Raw genomic sequence first — 22,729 nt, forward strand, 5'->3', positions numbered from 1 at the left:
GTTTTTTCCAGTATTTTAAGATGGAGTCTTATTTCACTGATTTTTTTTTAAAGCTTTTTTCAAGTATTTTTAGCTGTCATTACCTTCTAATAAGCATGGCCTTAACGTTATTTCACACATTATGGTGTGTTCCATTTTTAATATTTAGGGCACTATAGTTTTAGTATGATGTAATAAATACAGCAATGATAGAACTGTGCACGGTTCTGTAAGAGGAGAGCTTCACCAGGGCTCCTCCCAGCCTTGTATTTCTGCATGCAGTCCGCCGAGGCAGGGCTTAATCATAGCTGGTCTGAGTCTTGAAAAAGTTCCTGTGATCCTTATGGAACATGAGAACATGAGGCTTGCAAGGAACTGCTACGAGACTGTTTCTTATTTGCTTTGCTCTCTATAGGGATGTCTGCATTGTGCCCGTTTCTTCTTGCCTCCTGGGTTCTGATGAGTGGGCTCTCTGCCTCCGTTCCATTAGGGAACAGCCACAGGCCATGAGCGCTGAACTGCAGCGGGCCCGAGCGCCGCCACAGCGGAGCACACTGCTATCCGCATTGCTGCTGTCAGGCGCCTCTGTTTCAGTGTCCCCCTGTAAGGACTGGGAGCTGGCACCTTTGGCTACTACTGCTTTTGCTATTTATGTGACTGATACACTGTCTGACTCAAAAAACAGCTCATTGTTTCCTTATTGACCAAATCTGTCAGCATTGCTTGTCTTGAACTTTCAGTGATAGCCAAGTTGGGATGATAGAGGTTGGGATCTTTAACTATTAGGATGTCAGGAAGGTCTCTTAGAGGAGGCGGTGTACAGATTTTGAAAGATGAATGAACTGATTGATTGTGATGGCCTTCTAGACATGGGATGTTTTGACCAACTTGTATCGATAACTTCATATTCCTTTTCATGCTGCACACCTGCTTGTGGTCCAGCCATCTACCTACCACCAGATTATCCTTTAAAAACAGAAACCTTTCAACCCAAACTTTTTCAAGTGCGTATGGCTCTTTGTAATCTTGCATTTTGAATCTTAGATCTGTCTTAATTTTTTCCCACATCTCTGAAGTTTTCATTTTATTTGGCTGTTTTCACTAAATAAAAAAGTTTATTTTAGGGGCACCTGGGTGGCTCAGTTGTTAAGCATCTGCCTTTGGCTCAGGTCATGATCCCAGGGTCCTGGGTTCAAGCCCCACATTGGGCTACCTGCTCTGCAGGGAGCCTGCTTCTCCCTCTCCCACTCCCTCTGCTGTGTTTCCTCTCTCGCTGTGTCTCTCTCTGTCAAAAAAAAAAAAAATTATTTTAAAAGTCTATTCATACAATTTCTTCTCTCTTTCGGATGGCAATCTGTACACAAAGTTTAAGATTTCACTTATTTACCTTCCTTAAGGAGGTCTTCTCTTATCTTCTAGACATATACTGTCAGTAAAGAGTGACTGACTGGTCTCTTTGGTTGTGTGTCTGCTGTAGTTTGTATGGGCCACTGTTTAATTATTAAATCAATATTTCATTATCGATTGCTTTCATTATTAAATCATGCTTTAGGTGATGTATATTCAGCTGTAAACCATGTTTCAGATGATATTACCTAGCATTTTTCCCAAAAGTACATCTTGTTTTATTAAAAAAATTTAAAAATCCTAAATCCTTAATACTCTTAGCTGTACTATAGAATTTAATATGAATTTTAGTGTAGCCATTTTAATAAAATTCTTTTTCTTGGATAATTATAAATACTAAAGAAGTACACACTGACAGTATATTAATTAGTTTTCCCAAACTTCAACATGTCCAGAAATGTATGCATTTTGAAAATGGTTATGTTAGCTTAGAGACCTTATCACAGTATTTTTTGAAAAGGCAGATCCTCTAATGTATTTAAAACAGAACTCAATATAAAGTACCTGATTTACAGCATTATGTGTTACGCGATTTGTCTATACTCCAGTTATAAACCTTTTGGAATCCATCTCCTCTGTAAAGTAACTTTTATCTGTTTCAGATCAGGGGTGTGTGTGGGTCTGCCACAGCAGTGACTGAAGAAGTTAAGTGCTAACATTGTTTATATCTGGAAACTATCCTGAGTGCTTTTATTTTTAAAATTGTGTAAGAGGAGAGATTTCAGATCACACCTCATGTTTCAAATACCAGAAATTAAAATGAGCTTTCTCAGTATTAGAGAACAAAAGGTCTTCTTAGTTCTAGGTGAGAAGTCGAGGCAAAGGGCAGTAATGCCATTCTAAGTTCACTTGTATTTGAGGTAATAAAAATCAACACAGCGTATTAGCTAAGGAATAGATAAAAAGTACAGTCCTTGTTTTATAATGTTCCACAATTAAGAAAAACGTGATTAACAAATCTTGATTTGGTATAAACAGAGGAGCACATTTCATGCTTTATACAATGTCTTGGGAAGAAAATCTTTTTGTCTTCACAGTGACAGGAAAATAATAAGATGTCTGTCAGTTTTGTCAGACATTGTGGCAGAGTCCCATTAAATCTTACTTGGGTCCTTTTGCATAGTTACATAATTAGTAAACATCTAGATTTATTTATTTTACTACTGGTTAAGTGTATTTTTTTAAAGAAGGAAGTGAGGCTTATGAAAATACATATTGAGGGGCACCCTGGGTGGCTCAGTGGGTTAAGCCTCTGCCTTCAGCTCAGGTCATGATCCCAGGGTCCTGGGATGGAGCCCTGTGTCGGGCTCTCTGCTCAGCAGGGAGCCTGCTTCTGCCCTCCCCCCCTGCCTGCCACTCTGCTTACTTGTGATCGCTCGCTCTCTCTTTGCCAAATCAGTCAATCAATCAATCAATCTTCAGAAAATACACATTGAAACAAAGTCATTGTTGGTCCAGGTGACTTGCTGTATAGTTTCTCACTAAAGCTGATTCCGTTACAGAAGGGAGCTGTATTTCTAATGTAAGTATTTTATTTTTGCCCAGTGAAATTTGAATGGGAATATTTGCTTTTAGTGGTTGAGAAATGAGGCTTTTAAACCAAGCATGATACATTAGGATAGGTGAATAGACCGTGATAATTAAATCCTTAAAACCAGACATACAGAATATAATTCCATGGGTCTGACAGAAAGGTCTGATTGAAAGGATATAGTACTAAAGGCCTTGGCTTATCCTTTACCATCTAGGCATGAAACCACAACACAGTTATCTCCAGTGACTTAGAGAATAATAACGGCTTGGTCATTCTGGTGTCTTAGTTCTAAGATAGTCCTTTAAAGTTTTCAACTTTTAATTATGAAAAATTTCAAATCTACACATGAGGAAGGAGTAGTAGAGCAGAGCCCATCCCCTATAGTTTTTAACTCCTGGACCGTCTCATTTTATTTTTCAGACACAATATATACTTTTTTGGTTTATGAAAATTCTGATGTAGCTCACAGATCCCAAATTGTCTTCAAATAAATTGCTTTTGTTCAATAAGCTGTACCTAACATTTCTGATTTATGTTGTCTTTTTAAAATCATCTTCTCTACGAGCTGAAAAAAAATCCTAAACTAGAAAGTAGTCTCTGTTTTAAGACAAAATGACTTACTTCAAAGGATGCTGTGATGAATCAACACACTCAGAGGTTTGGGAGAACGAATGAACAGAAGTACTTTTTATTGTATTGGTCAGATAACAAGTTTTTAACATTTTTTAAAATATTATTGTTTTTTCTTAAAAGAGCCCATGAGTGGGGGAGGATGGGCAGAGGGCGAGAGAGAGAATTTTAAGCAGGCTCCATGCTCAGTGCTGAGCCTAATCCCGGCCTCGATCTCCCTACTCTGAGATAATAACCTGAGCTGAAATCAAGAGGTAGCCACTTAACTGATTGAGCCACTCAAGCGCCCCAGATAACAAGTAGTTTTGATTGTTTTGCCTCAAAACATAGTTTTCTTTTATAATGTGTTGACACCTATATATAGTGAGCATTCATTTTTTACTAAAATTTTGTGAATTTTAAGTGATCTTTTGTCACTTTGAATTTTTTTTTAGTTTTTAAAATTTTTTTTTAGTTTTTTAGTTTTTTTAGTTTAAGAGTTGAAAAGTGGGTCACTCAGGATTGTGAGATCGAGCCCCTCATTGGGCTCTTCATTTAGTGTGGAATCTGCTTGAGATTGTCTCTCTCCTTTGGCTTCTGCCTCTCCCCCATCACACACATGCACACTCTAAATAAATTACTCTAAAATAAATTAATCTTTTTTAAAAAGTCAAAAAGTTATAAAGGTTCTTGTTCAGTCAGTGAACAAATACTTATTGAACCCCAATTTGAGGGACAATATATGATTTACACAGAAATGTTCCAAAAGGGTTTGTCACATATTTTAAAGGATTTTTAAAAATTAGGCAGAAGGACTTTTCCTTAAATTGCTGTCACCTGATTCCTCTTGTCTATTCCAATTGAACTCCTCAGTTAAGGGCATATTTCTTCAGATAAGAAACATTTCTTTTGTTGTTATTGATGGAAATGTATCAAATCCTTCAGATATGTGGGAGAGTTGAAAAAAAGTTGAGAGCCAAGGATTTAAATAATGAACATATTCTTAAATGTGGAATAGAAATCCGAGATTGCTCAGAAGTGGGAAAAAATATGCATTTACATTTAAGTCATAATTCTGGAAAATCTACCTAACCCTGATAGTAGAGTTTTGTTTTTTAATTTTTTAATTTTCTTTTCTTTTTAAAAAGATTTTATTTATTTATTTGACAGAGCGAGAGGTCACAAGTAGGCAGAGAGGCAGGCAGAGTGAGAGGGGGAAGCAGGCTCTCCACTGAGCACAGAGCCCGATGCGGGACTTGATCCCAGGACCCTGAGACCATGACCTGAGCTGAAGATAGAGGCTTAACCCACTGAGCCACCCAGGCACCTGTTTTTTTAAATTTTTAAAAGATTTTATTATCTGAGAGAGAGAGAGAGCATGAGTTGGGTGAGGGGTAGGGGGAGAGGGAGAAGCAGACTCTCCACTGAGCAGGGAGCCCAGTGTGGGGCCCAATCCCAGGACTCCGGCATCATGACCTGAGCTGAAGATAGACACTCAACTGACTGAGCCACCCAGGCACCCTGTTAGAGTTTTATATAGGTAGCAATTTCTAAGTATATTTTTTCAATAAGATATTTATAAGCTCTTTTACTTAAGGGATACTGTAACATTTGAAAAATGTATGAGCATATTCTGCATCACAGAGGTCTCCTAGGAGGATATTACACATCTTTGTATAAGTTCCAAAGGGGGAAAATTTTAAACTAACAATATTTAATTGTGACAACAACCTAAAATACACCATCTTAACCATTTTGAAATATGTAAACTATAAGAATGTTACGTATACTTTATGTGGTTAGGATTTAAATCAGACAAGTTAGTAAAAAGTTACATGTTTATTTTATATACCACTCAGAGTAAAGCCACCATGACATTGTTTATCCTTGTTTTTCAGGTCATTACTTCTTTTTATGTGGAGCGTGGTGGAAATGCTATGTCCTTTATGGGAAAAGGTGTTACAAAGAGCACAATTCTTTGCTTGCTTCACTTATCCCATGAGATGATGGCCCAGGCCCAGAACTTGGTGAGAGCGCTGAAAGCTGCTGTCTTCTGAACACTTGCTAGACAAGGAATGTGCTGTATCTCACACATTTCAAGCCTACGTGAAAATGTCTCTTTGACTTTCCTTCTTAGACAAAAATGATTTTTGACTGAGATGTTTCTTAAAAGTTGTGTATTATACAAATCTGAATTTTATTTGAAATTTGATTGAAATTTGTGTGCTCTAGAGAATTGCATTTTGTCTAAATCATGGGGGGAATAGTTCTGAAGAAAAACTGTTTAACTTTTTAAGAAGAAGCTGAGTTTTGTGGGGTTTTTTGCCTTGTTTTTGTTAAATACTGAATGAAAGCCAAGTCTTAAGTACATTTTAACTTTGTTTTGATTTTTAAAAATTCAGTTATTTAAACTTCCTCTGTTTTAGTCTTAGAAACTTACCTAATGGGTCTCTTCCCTTTTTTTTCATTCTAGGAGTGGATGTCACTTTGGTTCTTACCTTTGGGTAGTCACAGCGAAGAGCATACTACTCAACAAGGATTGACTTGGTTGATTCCATTATGGGTTGATCGAGACCCGGAGGTCAGTGTGAAGGAAAAAAAAATTTGCTATATTAAAAACAAATGAAACAAAATAATATATGCAGATATGTGAATTCATATTTTCCAAACTGAGATTATTTTAGTGATTATATCTTAAGCTGTTTACTCCCTATCTTAGTTTGGGCTGCCATAACATAGGTGACTTGGAACACAGAAATTTATTTTCTCATAGTTGTAGAGGCTGGAAATCAGAGATTAAGGTGTCACCATGGTTGGGTTCTGGTGAGGGCTCTCCTTTCTGGCTTTCAGACAGCTGCCTTCCTCACTGTATACTCAGTGAACTTTCCTTTCTTCCTCCTCTTATAAGGCCACCAATCCTATCAGATTAGGACCCTACCTTTAAGAACTCATTAACCTTAATTACCTCCTAAAAGCTCTATCATCAAATTTATGTACATTGGGGGTTAGGGCTCACATACCAATTTAGAGGGGATACAGTTCAGTTCATAGGAGACCTTTCTCAGTGAAATTCATTAAAGTATAGATTAAAAATAGAAAAAGAGTAAGGATCATGGAGTCTTTCATGTTTAGAAAGAACAGTGAAAAATTAATGGAGAAGCCTAGCCATTTTCAACAAGTTTGAAGGAGAGCTGTGTGTCATTTAATAAAATAATACCATTGCAGTGCAAAATTTTATATTAATAAAATTTCCAGTTTTAGCCATTTGTCCACTTATCTCTTTTCTTAAAAACCACTTTATTGAGGTATGATTGACATACAAAAAGCTATACGTATTTAATGTGTATAGATTCAGGAATTTGGAAATAAGTGAACACCCTGAAATCATTACCACAATCGGTGTTATAAACATATCCTTCACCTACAAAAGTTGACTCCAGTCCTCTATATTATTTTTATGATCAGAACACTGAACGTAAGATTCATCCTCTTAGCAAATTTTTAAGTATATAATACAGTACTATTAACTATGGGCACCATCCATTAATTTCAAGCAAGCAATGATTATATTCTATTCCACTAAAAACCTTGATTTTTAGAAACACTATTTGATCTGACCTAGAGGTTCCCTTCTTTATACATATTGAACTTGGACTTGTTGCTTAACCATGTTATGACTACATTATTTTTTGTTACCCTGTAGCTATCAGTGAAACTATTTTAGAATCAGAATTCAGAAGTGAACCAAAATGCATAGCTTGAGCAGCACTGGAACTATGGTAAACATATACCTCATCAATCTTATTTGAAACATTTTTCTTGTACAGTAATTTTAGAGAAAATACTAAATGCTTTATAAAAAGATAGTTTTTTTTAAGAAGTTTAAAAAAAGTAAAGTCATTTAGAAGAAACAGTAATAACTTAAGGATGGTGGAACAAAATAATAGATAACCTCTTTGAAAGTGAGGAATAAACAGGAATCATGTTCATAAAATATATGTAAGCACCTGATACTTTCTCTAGAAAGAGGTTTGTGAGCTATCATTTTTATTCTTATTTACACCTGGCTTTGATTTTCTATGACATTTGCTTGTTTGAATTGTGGAATAGGATTTTTATTCATTCATAAATTTATAGGGCACTATTTTCTGTAAGTGCCTTTTATAACTTTGGATCATCAGTGTCATAAAAGTATGATATCTTATGTAAAATTAAGAATTCATGTTAGGGAATTGGATTCTTTGGTTTGACAACTTTCCTTTAATCTGAACAGGTGAGGTTCACTTCGCTGGGATTAGGATCAGCACTGACTACCCTTGAAACTGGCTGTATGGCTTTGGCAAACAGTTGTCAAAACATTTCTGGTGGGCTCTGGGGAACGGTGGTGAACATTCTTCTGGACCAGTCGGAATGTAGTATGGTGCGCCGAGAGGTACGCCTATCTTTAGCAACTCCTCCCCTTTCAGCCGCAGAGATTTGTTATGTTGGTCTTTATAAACCATACTCTCTGTTCAGCACTGTGGACTGATCACCACCATGATCTTTTCTGCCTGCAGAAAAACCCGAATGAAATGCTATCAGAGAAAAAAAAAGATACTGATTCACAGTAAATACTGGAGTCCTTTATTTTGATAAGATCAAAGTTGAATTTGCTGTATTTTATACAAACTCTTCTATATTATTACACATTGAAAAGTAGTTCACAGAAAAAAAATTACCTTTCTGTTACCTCAGTGTGTAAGTAATATCTATAAAGCTTAAACTGGATGCATGACTGTCATAATACTCTATAGTAGTTACATGACCTAAGAGGAAAAATAAACCCTATTTTAAAATTTTGTTTATTTTTTTATTTGACATACAGAGATCACAAGTAGGCAGAGAGAGAGAGAGGGAGAAGCAGGCTCCCCGCTGAGCAGAGAGCCCGATGCGGGGCTCGATCCCAGGACCCTGAGATCATGACCTGAGCCGAAAGCAAAGGCTTAACCCACTGAGCCACCCAGGCGCCCCATAAACCCTATTTTAATTCTTTCTAAATAATTTGTGGTTTTCTGTCATTGCTGCTTTGAAATGGTGATTAATGCCAATATTTTTAAAAACAGTAATGAAACAGTGATTGGAGGCTTATGGAGGAAACAGGAGCTCCAGGGCCCACGATTTGCTGGTTCTCCATTCCAAAATCCAAACGCTATAGTTTTCTTGTTACTTGTTTTTTAATGGTAATGCTTAAACTTTAGCTTCCTCTTGACTTACCAGCTTTAAAGACATCTGTTGACTTAACAATTAAGGTGGTTGAAAATTTCACTCTTGGGTCCCGTCTGTTAGCCCTGTTATACACCCTCATATCATCATCTTCACTATATAGATGATCAGTGTTCATACCACTAAGATTATTCGATTTGACCATCTTCAGGACGTAGAAGATAAAGTTGGACATTTGTGGTTTGTATTTCTAGTTAGGCCTCTTACTGAGAGGAGCTTGGATGAGAGGGAAAAGGGGGGAGAGAGAGAGAGAGAACGGGGTACATGTGTATGTGGAATAATAGAAACATGAAAGTGTATTTCTTAACTGCTGTCACAACAGTTTATATTTTATAGATCATTTTTTGGAAAAATAAAGTTTTGAAATAGGAGTGAGCTTGGCAGTTCTAGTGATGTCTCAGCATGTATCGTTGCCCAATGATATGTTTTTTTATTAGAAATTTCAATATATTGGTTATTTTGGAGATGACAACAAGGTGGCAGTATTGACATTTTCTTTTCTTTTTTTTTTTTCTAGGCTGCATTTATTCTTCAGAATCTCCTTGTAATTCCAATGCCTTCAGTAATTTTAAAGGATTATACTTGGCAGGTGGGTGACTTTAAACAATTATCAAGCTAGTAGATATTTGAGATTAGTTGGTGAGAGAGTATGCATATATAAATATATATCTCATTACTAAAGAAACTATGGCAACAATATCTCTTACAAGAGTATATAGAAAAAAAATTTTTTAAGATTTTCTTTATTTATTTGGCAGAGAGAGAGAGAGATCACAAATAGGCAGAGAGGCAGGCAGAGAGAGAGGGGGAAACAGGCTCCCTGCTAATCAGAGAGCCCAATGCGGGGCTTGATCCCAGGACCCTGAGATCATGACCTGAGCTGAAGGCAGAGGCTTAACCCACTGAGCCACCCATGTGCCCATGAATATAGACATTTTCTTGTAGTTTATCAGATTACAAATTTTTCTCTGTAATGTTAAAGATAATTTTAATCAGAAATAATAGCTAACATCATACTACGTATAGAAAATAATAGTTAATACAGTTTATTATGCAGTCTTCTAGGAGCTTAACAATATATAACTTAATATTTAACTTGTGTAATTGGTTAAATTCTGAACCACTAATTATTTTCACTTTGTAGATTAAGGAACTTTAGCACAGAGGTTTAAATAAATCACACCTTTGCTTTGAATCTAGCTAGTCACTCTTTTCCACTCATTATACTGCCTCTCTAATTTAATAATAATACATAAATTTGTTTATGGTTAAGAATGCATTAATGTTAACATCTTTTCTCCTTTTTCTGGGTTAGTGCAGTTAAGGTCATAATTTATCTTTCTTTGGTTTTTACTGAATTAATTTTTTCTTTGAAAATCAAGTCCAGTGGTACCTAACTTTTTTTTATAGCTTCCTGCTTTTTTAGATGATTTGGAGAATAGAAAAGTGTTGCCACTGGGGAGATAAGAGATGCGCTTTCTCTGTGTATTTATCAGTTATATTGCTGCATCTCACTCTCCAGGATCCTAGACAAAGCCAAGGTTTCTTTCCCTTTTTCCACTAGAATGTATCTTTGGAGGAATTGCTAAATTCACTTGAGCCTGCGGTGAGGGCAGCTTTCCAGGCAGGGACCTGAAGCTTGGATCCAGGCCAAGGCCCACATCTCATTTTACTCTCGGAAGGCCGTTTTCCATAGCTGACGTACCAGCTTAACCCTGCTAGTTACGGAGAATCCTGGCCACTTTTCTGCTTGTTCCTCTAATTTGTTTAACATTGTCTTCTGATAGTGGTTCATTATCCGTACTCTGTACTGTAATAAAACCATAGGAGACAAAACTGGAAGGAATATATAGGATTAATATTTATGTTAATGGTGTAGTAGTTTGATTTTTGTTATCCAATAACTTGATTTTAAAATGTTTTGTTTTTGGCTCAAATACAAATCATCTCTAGTCCCGTTGTTAAACTAGTGACACTCGTGTTGTATATGCTTGGTAATGTAATGCCAATGAATTTTTTATTGTTGAAATATAATAAAAAAGCAAGAGTAATACTACTTCTGGGTTCTATTAAAGCTTTTGGGACATTTTATTAAGATACAGAAGCATGCATAGATGTTCCTTTTTTTCTCTCGCAAGTTCAATACTGTACAGTTCATTTTTGTTGCTAGTGACATGCTTACTGCAGCTTTTGGTTTTATTATTCTCCACTTCTTTATCACAGAATTAATTTTCTACTAAAAAGTTGAAAATAGTGCTTTATTTATTTTTTTAAGATATAATTTGTTTGACACAGAGAGAGAGCAAGAGAGAGGGATCACAAGTAGGCAGGGTAGCAGGCAGAGGGAGAGGGAGAAGCAGGCTCCCGGCTGAGCAGGGAGCCCAGCGTGGGGCTCCATCCCAGGGCCCTGGGATCATGACTTGAGCCGAAGGCAGATGTAACTGACTGAACCACCCAGACGTCCCAAAAATAGTGCTTTAAGTGAGCTTTTGGAGTCTTTTGCCTTGCTTATTATGGCCAGGATAAAACATTTTGAGAGCTGCTCTAATTCAAAATAGTATTTGATGATTAAACTTTTGCTAGTCTTAAGCAAAATTAGAAAAACAAGCTTAATTGTTTTTTGCATTTTTAATAAACTTAGATTTTCTTCCTCTCACTCTTCTTTGATCTTTTTTTTTTTTTTTTGGTCATTGTTTTTCTTTAAAGATTTTATTTATTTATTTGACAGGCAGAGATCACATGTAGGCAGAGAGACAGTCAGGGGGATGGGGGCTCCCTGCTGAGCAGAGAGCCTGATACGGGGCTCAATCCCAGGACCCTGAGATCATAACATGAGCTGAAGGCAGAGGCTTAACCCACTGAACCACCCAGCACCCCTATTTATGTTAACTGTCCTTATTTAGCACCGTGAAGAGCTGATAGTCTCATATTTGTACCCCCCCCCTTTTTTTTTAAGTTTAGTGGTACTTTAAATCCCAAAGTGAAAACAGCTATTCCAAGAAGGGAGAAAAATAGTCTTCAAATACTTCAACGAATTTTATAATCTCCAAGAGGTTGTGGCCTTATACCAAGTTTGCCTTAGCTCTCTCTGCTAATGTCTTTTCTCTGAACTGTTGAGAGTTGCAGGCATAATTCTTCTTTTTTCCCTAAACACTTAAGTGTGGATTTCCTAAAAATGAGGACATTCTCATATAAAATTATCAAAATAATTATTAAAGTTAAGTAATTATTCAAATTTTCCCAGTTGTCCTACTATTGTCCTTCATAGGAAAGAAAGAAAGAACGCCACCCTAGTAAAGATCTAGGGTCAGAAATACAGGTTACACACAGTTGTCATATCCATTTTGTTTTTTTTCTCCTAAAATAGTTCCTGAATCTTTAACATTTATGACCTTAGCATTTTTGAAGAGTACAGGCTATTTAGTTTTTGTAATATTCTTTAATTAAGTTTATCTGTTCTCATTATTAGATTCATTTTTTGACCAAGAAGGGTAGAATTCATGTATTCTTGTTAGTACATTGTATCAGGAGACAGAATCATCTCTTTGTCCCATTACTGGCAATCCTGACTTTGCTTACGTGGTTAAAGTAGATTCTGCTTATTTCCTTCGTGTGGAGTTACAGTTGTATCTTTTGTGGGAAGACACTCCGAGATTGTATTAATACCTGTTTCTCATCAACTTTCTTCGTCTAGTTTTAGCTTCCATTTGTGATTTTTGTCTGAATTCTTATGATTCTTGTCTTGTCTGAAACAATGATTGCCAGATAATGACTTTCTAATTCTGTCCTTCTTTCTACATTTATTACATTTTACTGTTAGAAAGAGCTTTCATTTCTTCCCCATTTATTTGTTTACTTCTTTATTTATTTATACCAGTGTAGACTCAAAGGTTCTTTGTCTTATGAGTTATAGCCTGTTTCTATCCTTATTTATTTAGATATTCAAATTGTTCCAGATTTGACTAGGTGGATCCCCCTCATGAAGAATAGTTTGTCCCTTTAATGTGTTTTCTTCAGTCTTTGAGCACTTCCCTATTTTCTGGTGTAGCAAGCAGCCCCAGCCCGGAACCAGACATTTGCTCAGAGAGCCCTGATCTTTTAACAGAGAATGGTATTTAGAAATGAGATCTGGGTTCTAAATATGTTCATTGTTTCTGAGCAGGGGGAAGGAGTCATTGCTTCCATGTATTCATAGTGGGCACAGCTGGAAACTCTCTGCGTATGTGTTTATGTGTGTGTTTTAGATGGATAGCTGACTCATTTATAGTTAGAGTATGTATCATTTCTGTATTTGATGTGATAACTATCAGTACATGTTTTTCATCTTTTAAGGTGTTCATCATGAATCATTATGAGTATTGATTTCATAAAACAGTAAATACTTGGTGTCAGAGAAGCAATATCGTTTTATCTATATTCATAATTTATATGTAGTTAGGGATTTCTTATGTAACTAGGGTATTTTTTCCAATCTTTGCATTATATTAGAGGAGTTTTTTCTATCTGTTACATATCAAAATAATTCTTTTCTCAACTTAAAAATATTCTTTAGTCTTTTTTTTTTTTAAGATTTTAAGTAATATCTACACTCAGCAGGGGGCTCGAACCCACAACCCTAAGGTTGAGAGTTGTGTGCTCACCCGCTAACAGCCAGGTGCCTCTATTCTCTGCTCTTAAATGTGATTTTTATTTTGCTTCTCTTTTGCTTCCTTTTGAACCACAGCTTAATGGGTATATTAGTACTGGGACACCAGGAGTAAAATATATGTTTTAAAATTAATATTATAGCTTATTGCATCCTTGAGAACAATGTTTTCAAATTAATTGGAGTGTTTTATGACATAATTAATTTGCTGTTTTCTATGCACACTTACTTATAATCATAGCTGGTGATTTGAAGAGTTTTCTTCCTTTGCATACTGTCCTTCTCAGCTCTCCCCGGCTGTTTTGCAGATGATCTGGCAGCCCCAGCACTCACCTGAGGGCAAGTCTGGTAGGGATAAAGACATGCTGAGACAGAGCAGTGAGACCATGCTGATTTCCCCACTATGCCAGAAGACAGCCCCATCAATTACTGATGGATCTGTAGAGTGAAGCCTTATGCATGCATAAAAAGCTTCATTGTTCTAGACCTTCTACTATTAGTCATCTGTGGAAAGCCTGAGTCAGATCATCTTTTGTACACATGCTGGGCTTGGCACTACTGCCCTGGGTAAAGCTCTGTTGCTAACATGCCATTGCTACTAGGAAGCTTTGGCAGGTGGAGAATGGGGACCCAGGCTTAATGCTTAGGTAAAATAAATTGAATAAAAAGGTAATGGTGTAATAGGTACATATTCCAGATTTGATCTTCTTTGAGAACTTAAAAATATTTTGAATGAATTGTTTGAATTTTTAGAAGAATTAAAAAAAAGTAAATATGTACAGTTAAAACAACCATTAGGGCTTATAATGAAATGTACTGCATCTCTTCATTCACAGACAGCTTTACCTCCTACTGATTTTAATTCTTCAGGTAGTTGCTTTCATATCTCTAAATAGTAGTTTACAATAATGTTTGTTCCTTTACTGTGTTGATACGCAGGTGTTAGCTCATTTAAGTAATGTCCTGCCAATTTAGTTCTGTTACCAAACTTAGTTTCTCCACCTGCTGTTTCTGATCTTGTTACCTGTGGATGATATCTCTATCCCCACCATTTAGAAGGTAAGGAAGTTGTGTCTAGGATGTCCCTATCCTTTCACTTCTGCTGATCTTTGTCAGTTTTATCTTTTACTTTGTGAATGTTGATGACATTTATATTCTCTTCTATAACCTTGATTTATCTATACATGGATTCTAACAATTGAAAACTAGTAATTTACTACACAGCCACTTACGGGGCTGTGGTTATACTTGTGTATCTCTTCATCTAGGGCAGTGATTTCTCTGGTGCTCAGAAGAAACATTTTCGGATATTTATATATATATATTGTATGTATACAAACATAGGCGTTTGTGTATGTGTATAATTGAAAAAAGTGGTTTGGGTGATTTTTTTCCTATGGAGTGTCTATCTAATTTTTTTTAAAATTGTGAGTTTATATTGTATCTAATGTTTTTTTAAACTCTTAGTCATCCTTTTTTTTTTCAGTTAGGATCCTTTCTTGAAGAGAAAGGATCTTTAAAATGATCATACTCCTACCTAAAAACAAGTGCATGAGCAAGAAACTTGTTGAGTTCTTGTGTTTTTGAAAATGTATTTAAATTGTACTCCAGTAGTTTGGGTAGTTACCAGATAGGTTGAAATCATTCCTCACAGGAATTTTGCTCCATTGTTTTCTAACATCCTATACTGCTGATGAGAAATTGGACACCCAGCTGGCTTTTTTACCTCTTTATGGCCAACTTTTTCATTTATCATCCTCTCTTTATCTTTGATGTCCTAGAATTTTATGGTTTTGTATCTTTCTTTGTTGCTCTTGCTTGACACTCATTAAGCTCCTTAATTTGAAGACATAGATACACTGTATCTTTTGGCTCTGACACATATTTTCATTTTTTCTAAAGATTTTATTTATTTGAGAGAGAATGAGTGAGAGAGAACATGAGAGAGGAGAAGGTCAGAGGGAGAAGCGGACTCCCCAAGAAGCTGGGAGCCCGATGCGGTACTCGATCCTGGAAGTCCGGGATCATGACCTGAGCCGAAGGCAGCCGCTCAGCCAACCGAGCCACCCAGGCGCCCACATATTTTCATTTTTATTTATTTTATTTTTTTAAAGATTCATTTATTTTAGAGCTCGTGCAAGAGAAAGTACGCATGCTTGTGCACAAGCAGGGGGAGGGACAGAGAGGGAGAGAGAATCCTCAAGTGGACTCCTGCTGAGCATGCAGCCTTACTTGGGGCTTGATCCCAAGACTCTAGATCATGACCTGAACTGAAATCAGGAGTCAGTTGTTTAACTGACTGAGCCACCCATGCACCCCTATATTTATTTATTTTAAAAATGACTTTTCTTTTTCCTTTGTTCTATCATTCCACATATGGTATGAGTCCCATATTAAGTCCCTTGAATTGATTTTATTTCCTTATCTTTTATAGTTTTACCTCTTAGTCTTTTTTTTCTGGGATATTAACCCTTTGTTCATATCAGAATTAATTTAACGTATTCAATCTTGGTAGGCTGAAATATTTTCACTGTGATTTATAGGCAAAGAAAAAAAACTTTTTTTTTTAAGATTTTATTATTTATTTGAGAGAGAGAGAGAGAGAGAGAGAGAGCGCGCAGGCAGGGTGGCAGGGTTGGGGAAAGAATCATGAGCAGACTCCATGCTGAGTGTGGAGGCTAGCACAGGCTCGATCCTACCACCCTGAGATCATGACTTCAGCCAAAATCAAGAGTTTGACACTTAACTCACTGAGCCACCCAGGGGCTCCTTTTTCTTTCTTTCTTTCTTTCTTTTTTTTTTTTTAAGTTTTTATTTAAGTAATCTCTACAGCTAACATGGGGCTCGAATTCACAACCCCAAGATCAAGAGTTGTATATTCTTCCGATTGAGCCAGCCAGGCACCACCCCTGGCCCCCCACCAAAAACAGGTTCTGAAACCTTATTAAGTAGATGGAATTTTAAAGTTAACATCTCCCAAAAAATAAATAAATAAATAAAGTTAACATCTCTTATTATGACTTATTTTGTATCATTATTTTCTAAATCTTTTCTTTCTGTATTCATAAGGACTAGAGAAAAAAATGAATTTTAAAAATATAAATATTCCTTGACTTACAATGGGGTTATGTTCCAGTAAACTCACTGTTAAATTAAAAATATTGTAAGTTGAAAATGCATTTAATATGCCTATCGAATATCAGAGATTAGCTATGCTTACCTTAAATATGCTCAGAACGCTTACATTAGCCTGCAGTTGGGCAAAATCATCTACACAAAGCCTGTTTGATAATAAAGTGTTGAATATCTCCTGTAGTTTATAGAATATTAAAATGAAAGTGAAAAACAGAATGGTCGTTTACCCTTGTGATCACTGGCTGACTAGGAGCAGCGGCTGGCTACTGCTGCCTGGCATCATGAGAATATGTTACCACATATCACCAGCCAGGGAAGAGATCAAAATTCAAAGTTTGAAATAGTTTTTACTGAACACATATCACTTTGCTCCATTATAAAGTTGAAAAATTGTAGGTTGAACCATTGTAAGTCAGGGACTATCTGTGTACGAACTGACGGGTAAATGTGATTATGTTAATGATTCTTTATCACTAAGATAATTATGTATACTTGGAGAGTCATTATTCCAATTCCACATCCCTTATGTATAATTTCTCCCTTACTTTGGAAATACTTATAATAGTTATAACACTTATAACTGAAGAAAAGGTAGATTTTACTTATTTATTTATTTATTATTTATTTACTCTTTCATTCATTTATTATTCATTTATTATTATTATTATTATTATTCATTTATTTTTTAAAAGATTTTACTTTTTAGCGGGGGGAGGAGCAGAAAGGAGAGGGACAAGCATACTCTCCAGAGTGTGGAGTCCGACATGGGGCTTGATCTCACAACTCTGAGATCTTGACCTGAGCAAAATCAAGAGTCAGACACTGAACCAACTGAGCCACCAAGGCACCCCAAAAAGGTGGATTTTCAAAGACAGTAAGTCTGTAATACCTTTCCTTCTAGTTGGTATAACCTTCAGCCTCAGCAGACCGTTACAGAATAAAGAACCAGTTGATTTAATGAGAGCTCTTGAAGGGCTTGTTTTTGAGATTTATATAGCTTATATTCTTTCACCTATTTTTATTAAACCTTTATGAATTGTAGACTGTGGTGTAACTCATCTAGGAAGATAAGTATGATTTTTTTTATAGATATAATTTTGCAAAAGTAAAAATTTTATGTGGTCTGTAACAAAATTTAAAAATTGTTCTCGGCATCATTATGAAATATATTTAAAAAGGTAGTATTTGTCCTACTTTGTTAATCATTTTATTTTACTGGCTTATTGAAGTTTGTTAAGTAGTTGGAACTAAGCTAGTAAACTTAGCTGAATTACTTATAATTCTCATCTTGGTTATTAATTCCTTCTCTGAATTATTATAGTGAGGGCTTTATTTTGTGATGTTAAGCAACTATTGCAAGTCTCCTGTATATTTGAGATGTTTTGTACATTTAGAATGTTATAAGTTGCCTAAAAGATAGAAGAGTTTGAAGGTGTGGATGTTAGGATTGACTCTGTGGTTTTGGACGAATTATTTCATTCCAGATAATTAAATAAGTGCACGAAAGGGCCACATTGCCTGAAACATATACCATGGTTGACAAACAGCCATATGACCCTGTTCTTGTACTTTTACAAGAAAAGTTTTACCTGCTTCTTCCAGACCTCAAAATTTAAAGTTATGCAGGGACCATCATGTGCTGGTTGCTCATTAAATAGCCTTATTTCTTATTAAATATGTAAATTGCTCTATTGATGAAGAGTAAGTTCACAGTATTAGATAGTTTTATTAGAATACAACTATAACAATTCACGACCATAAAAGGAATTTAATCATGAAGTCAGAGGTTTGATTATAATGATAATATCCTGAAAAAGGTTAATGGAAATAATCTTACTGTTTTAATTTTACCTTTAATTTGTGAATTATTTTATTTTCCTGGATAGTAAGTTTTAACATCCATCTTTCCTTGGTGATGAGCAGACATGAGAAAAGGGACCCATACATAAATATCACAGTTAATGATAAACTTCGAATATGTTTTGACCATACCTTTCCTTGTGGCACTTAGATTTCTGTTTTCTGTCTTTTATATTTCTCTCTCTTATGGTCTGTTTTAAAAATAATAACTTTTTAAAATCATTTTCCAAAAACAAAAATAATTACAAGCTAGTGACATGATTCTTTGCAAACTTTAAACATATCCTGACTGCTTGGTTTTTGCCACTGGATATTCCAGGAAAAGTAGTGAGTGGCAGTGCAAAGCACAGTTTGGAAAAAAATGCAACGAGATTAAAATTGTATAATGGCAGATTCTTCTCAGTGTCCTGATGGAAAGTGTGTGTGTGGGCATGTGTGCCTGCATGTTTCTCTTGGCAGAATTCATTCAGGGAGAAGTAATGTGGCAAACAAGTTTTATCCTCGATAGTGATGAGGTTTTTCATTTTTATCTGGCATATTGATAGGTGCAAAAAATAATTTGGAACATAATTGCTGTATCACATTATTTCAGATATTTAAATATTTATTTTATTCCGCGTAGGTTGAAAAATACTGCTTTTATTGTATTTGTGGCTCAAGTATGTAATTACTTGGTTAAAACTGTGGCATTTCATAGAAGCATTGTAAACTAATGTTTATCCCTCAAGAGATAGAATAGATCAGCCTTCTGCCTTCAGAGGACTTTTAGGCAGCAAAAACTGAGAGGAGGAAATGTTTGCCCTAGGTCAGGTTGCTTTGAGTGTGGAGGGACAGAGGCAGGTGGGAGGATCATGGTAGCACCTGGGTTGCATTTGATTCGCTGAGGGGAATGTGGGGCAGACAGCAGGTCTTTTTTGAAGAAATTACATTATAAATCAGTTTCTCTTTCTTCTTTTCTCCTTCTTTTCTTACAGGGCCCCTGTGTCCATGATGAGGATTCTGGCCTGTCACTAACAGGAAAACCTGCCCTTCAGGCTCTTTTATATCACTGCCATTTTTATGAACATTTGAATCAGATGGTAAAACACTGTTACCTGGGACGGTATACATTTGATTTGAATTTTTCTGCTCTTGATCGAACTTCAGAAGGCAGCGATTTATATGGTAAGTACATTATATCTTTATTTTTATGAGATCTAACTTTTTAAAAACTGTTGAATACCTATGTGTTTGTTACAGAATATTTGAAAAATAATGAAAGTACACAGGAAAACACTTTTCTCTGGGCCTCACTACGCAAACATGACCTTCGTTAACGTCAGGGTGGATTTTCTCCAGTCTTCTCTCTCCTGTAGCTTTTGTTTGTTTTACATGATTGTCTTCATAACTATGTACATTTTTGTTCCCTCCTTCCACTAAACATTGCCTAAGCATTTTTCTAAGTTATAAATTCTTCATGGAAACCATTTTGACATCTGATTAATGTTTTATAAGCTATTCATGCCCTTCAGTAAAGTTTTACAGTTTTTTTCTCTATTAGATGTTTTAAACTTTTTGGAAGGTTCTTCCTAGGTGATCAAGAATGAGACCTTTTCCTACTAAATCTTCTAATTTGTTTTGTAATATATCAAAAAGCTATTTGTTTTTGGTATGATACTCTTTTATCAAAATATCTTGCTGAAACCTTCTTATATCTGTTTGTAGATTCTTTTGGATTTCCTATGATCTTAGCATGTATAAATACTTTTGTCTCATAATAATAAATAACTTAATGATTTAAAAAATAAGTTATATTTTAAAATTAATTTTTAATAGTAATTTTTGAAAATCTTGACATAATTTCACACTTATAGAAAAGGTGCAAGAATGCAAGAATGTTCTCAAATGTTAATATTTTACTGTATTTGTTCCCCATGCCATGCGTATGCATATGTATGTGTTTATATGCATGTATACATATATGTTTTTTTTTTCCTGAGATATTCTAAGAGTGAATTGCAGACATAGTTCCTTTACTCCCAGATACTTAAGTGTGAGCTTCTAATTCACTTTTCTCCTCAATTCTTGAAGGAATTAAGAGGTAAATGACATTTTTTAAAAAGATTTTATTTATTTATTTGACAGGCAGAGATCACAAGCAGGCAGAGAGGCAGGCAGAGAGAGAGGAGGAAGCAGGCTCCCCACTGAGCAGTGAGCCCGATGTGGGGCTTGATCCCAGGACCTTGGGGTCATGACCTGAGCTGAAGGCAGAGGCTTTAACCCACTGAGCCACCCAGGTGCCCCGGAAAATGACATCTGATGAAGATTTTGAACATTTTTTTTTAAAGAGAGAGAGATGAGGTGGAGGGGGTGTAGAAGAGAAGGAGAGAGAGAATCTGAAGCAGGCTCCACACCCAGTACAGAGCCTGACGTGGGCCTTCATTTCCTCACCCTGAGATTATGACCTGAGCTGAAATCAGAGTCAGACACTTAACCAACTGAGCCATCCAGGCACCCCAGAAATTTCTGAAATTTTAAATAAATGTCCTTATTAGGAAAGTGACGTATATCATTGTTTGGATTTCTCTGGTCATTGTTACTCAAAGCATGGCTCTTGAACCAACATCATTCAAATCTTTTGTGAACGTGTTAAATGCAAAATTACGGCTCTCACCCTGATTTGGGGGAGTAGAATCTCTGGGAATAGGACCCAGGAAATTTCTTTAACAAGCCTTTTATGCTTCTTATACACATTAAAGTTTGGGAGCTGGTGGTCTTGATAAATTGTATTAAATTAAGCTAAGCAAACTCCATTAAAATTTTTGTCATTTGTCATTAAAATTTTTGTGAAACAAGATTTATATATAAATTAATTAAGAATAATAAAAATTAAGCAAACTTTTTTCCTTTGTTCTTGGTTTGTTTCCTGGTACAAGTTCTTGATTGGTTTCCTATAACAAGTATTCTTTCTGTTAAATGTTTTAATATGGAGGAGACTGTATTCATGTTGACAGTTTTCCTGTTGTCACAGGTTTAGATGACTCATTCAAGTTTTGGAGGGCTCCATCTAGGATGTCCAATCGAGATCAAGATTCAAGTTCTCTCTCCACCTTGGAAACAATGGTACTTCCAAAGACTGCATGAGTGCTTCATTTTGAATCTCTTGAAAAATTTGTATTTACATAGTGGACAGATAAGACTGTATACAGAGTATAAGGTTATGATTAAAATAGCTGTGATTTACTTATTTAAAAATATATTTATTTATTTACCTATTTATTATTTAAAGTAATCTCTGTTGCCAGCATGGAGCTCAAACCCACAGCCCTGAGATCAAGAGCCCCATGCTCCACTATTGACTAAGCCAGCCGGGGGCCCCATAGCTGCGATTTTTTAAACTGTTGTCTGTGTAGAACTAGGGTCTAATGTACTCATATAGTTACACTGGATGTCCTTTTAGATGAATTTACAACCTTTTTTTCACCTTATTTGATAGAACCAGAAGCATCAAAATTTAAAAATGTTTATCAGTAGTAATAGAATAGATCCCATATGATAATAATGCTTGAATACCGTGCAGTTTTGCTTAAGGGCAAAGCAATTTGGAGAAAATGGACCCATTCAAATGATTTCAGTTTGGTCCTGTAGATTTTAAGCACTTTTCTAAATACTTGCCTCAGGTAGAAGCTTGTTTTGATTATCTGAAATACCTGAAATTTATAACTGCCTGCCTTTTTCTTTTCGTATATAAGTTGCTTTGTTCTAAAAAGTTTGAGACACATTAAGTATTTCTAAGTATGACTGATGTTAGGTTTCACTTGTTTTACAAGCATACGAAATCATTTCCTCTCGACTGGAAAGCATTACCTTGAGTCGTAAAGTGTTTTTGGAACAGTTACTGTGTCGTAGACCCTGTCAGGAAGGCAAAGGCTTGACACTCCTTGCTACTGGAGCAAAAAAATATGAGAATAATAAATAATTAAAAGGTAATAATAAGATTCACTTCCTGTAGTTTCTCAACACTGGTACTTTTTGCTGCAGTTTTAGGAGTTATTTTTTACATTTAGACTCAGAAGAGTTCGTGGGTAGTGCTGCATTGAACCTTTATTTGGAAAAGTAGAGTAATTACCCCAGTTCCACTAGATGTCATGCTTTCCTTTCCATGCTAGAAATAGTATGTATCTTCTTCTCAACAAGAGAAATAATATAATTAAATGCAAAAAAGAGCTATATTAATTTGTTATTTAATTCACAGAAGGGCAGCACTAATATGTGCTTAAAAGTAACTCTTAGGCTTCTCTGTCTATTAAAAGGGCTAT

At 35.7% G+C, this 22,729-nt stretch overlaps 1 protein-coding gene across 1 annotated transcript in view; it reads left to right on the forward strand.

Moving 5' to 3' along the window:
* Nucleotides 1-22,729, forward strand: part of RTTN (rotatin) — a 160,195-nt gene that overhangs the window by 75,226 nt on the left and 62,240 nt on the right. The window contains exons 29-34 of the mRNA XM_080822236.1: nucleotides 5,428-5,556; nucleotides 6,003-6,110; nucleotides 7,803-7,961; nucleotides 9,309-9,380; nucleotides 19,406-19,595; nucleotides 21,442-21,533. Coding sequence (XP_080678362.1) covers nucleotides 5,428-5,556; nucleotides 6,003-6,110; nucleotides 7,803-7,961; nucleotides 9,309-9,380; nucleotides 19,406-19,595; nucleotides 21,442-21,533 — 750 coding nt within the window. The remainder of the gene's footprint in view (nucleotides 1-5,427; nucleotides 5,557-6,002; nucleotides 6,111-7,802; nucleotides 7,962-9,308; nucleotides 9,381-19,405; nucleotides 19,596-21,441; nucleotides 21,534-22,729) is intronic.

This window comes from Martes martes (assembly GCF_963455335.1).
Source record: "Martes martes genome assembly, chromosome: 13".
NCBI classification, from domain to species: Eukaryota; Metazoa; Chordata; class Mammalia; order Carnivora; family Mustelidae; genus Martes; species Martes martes.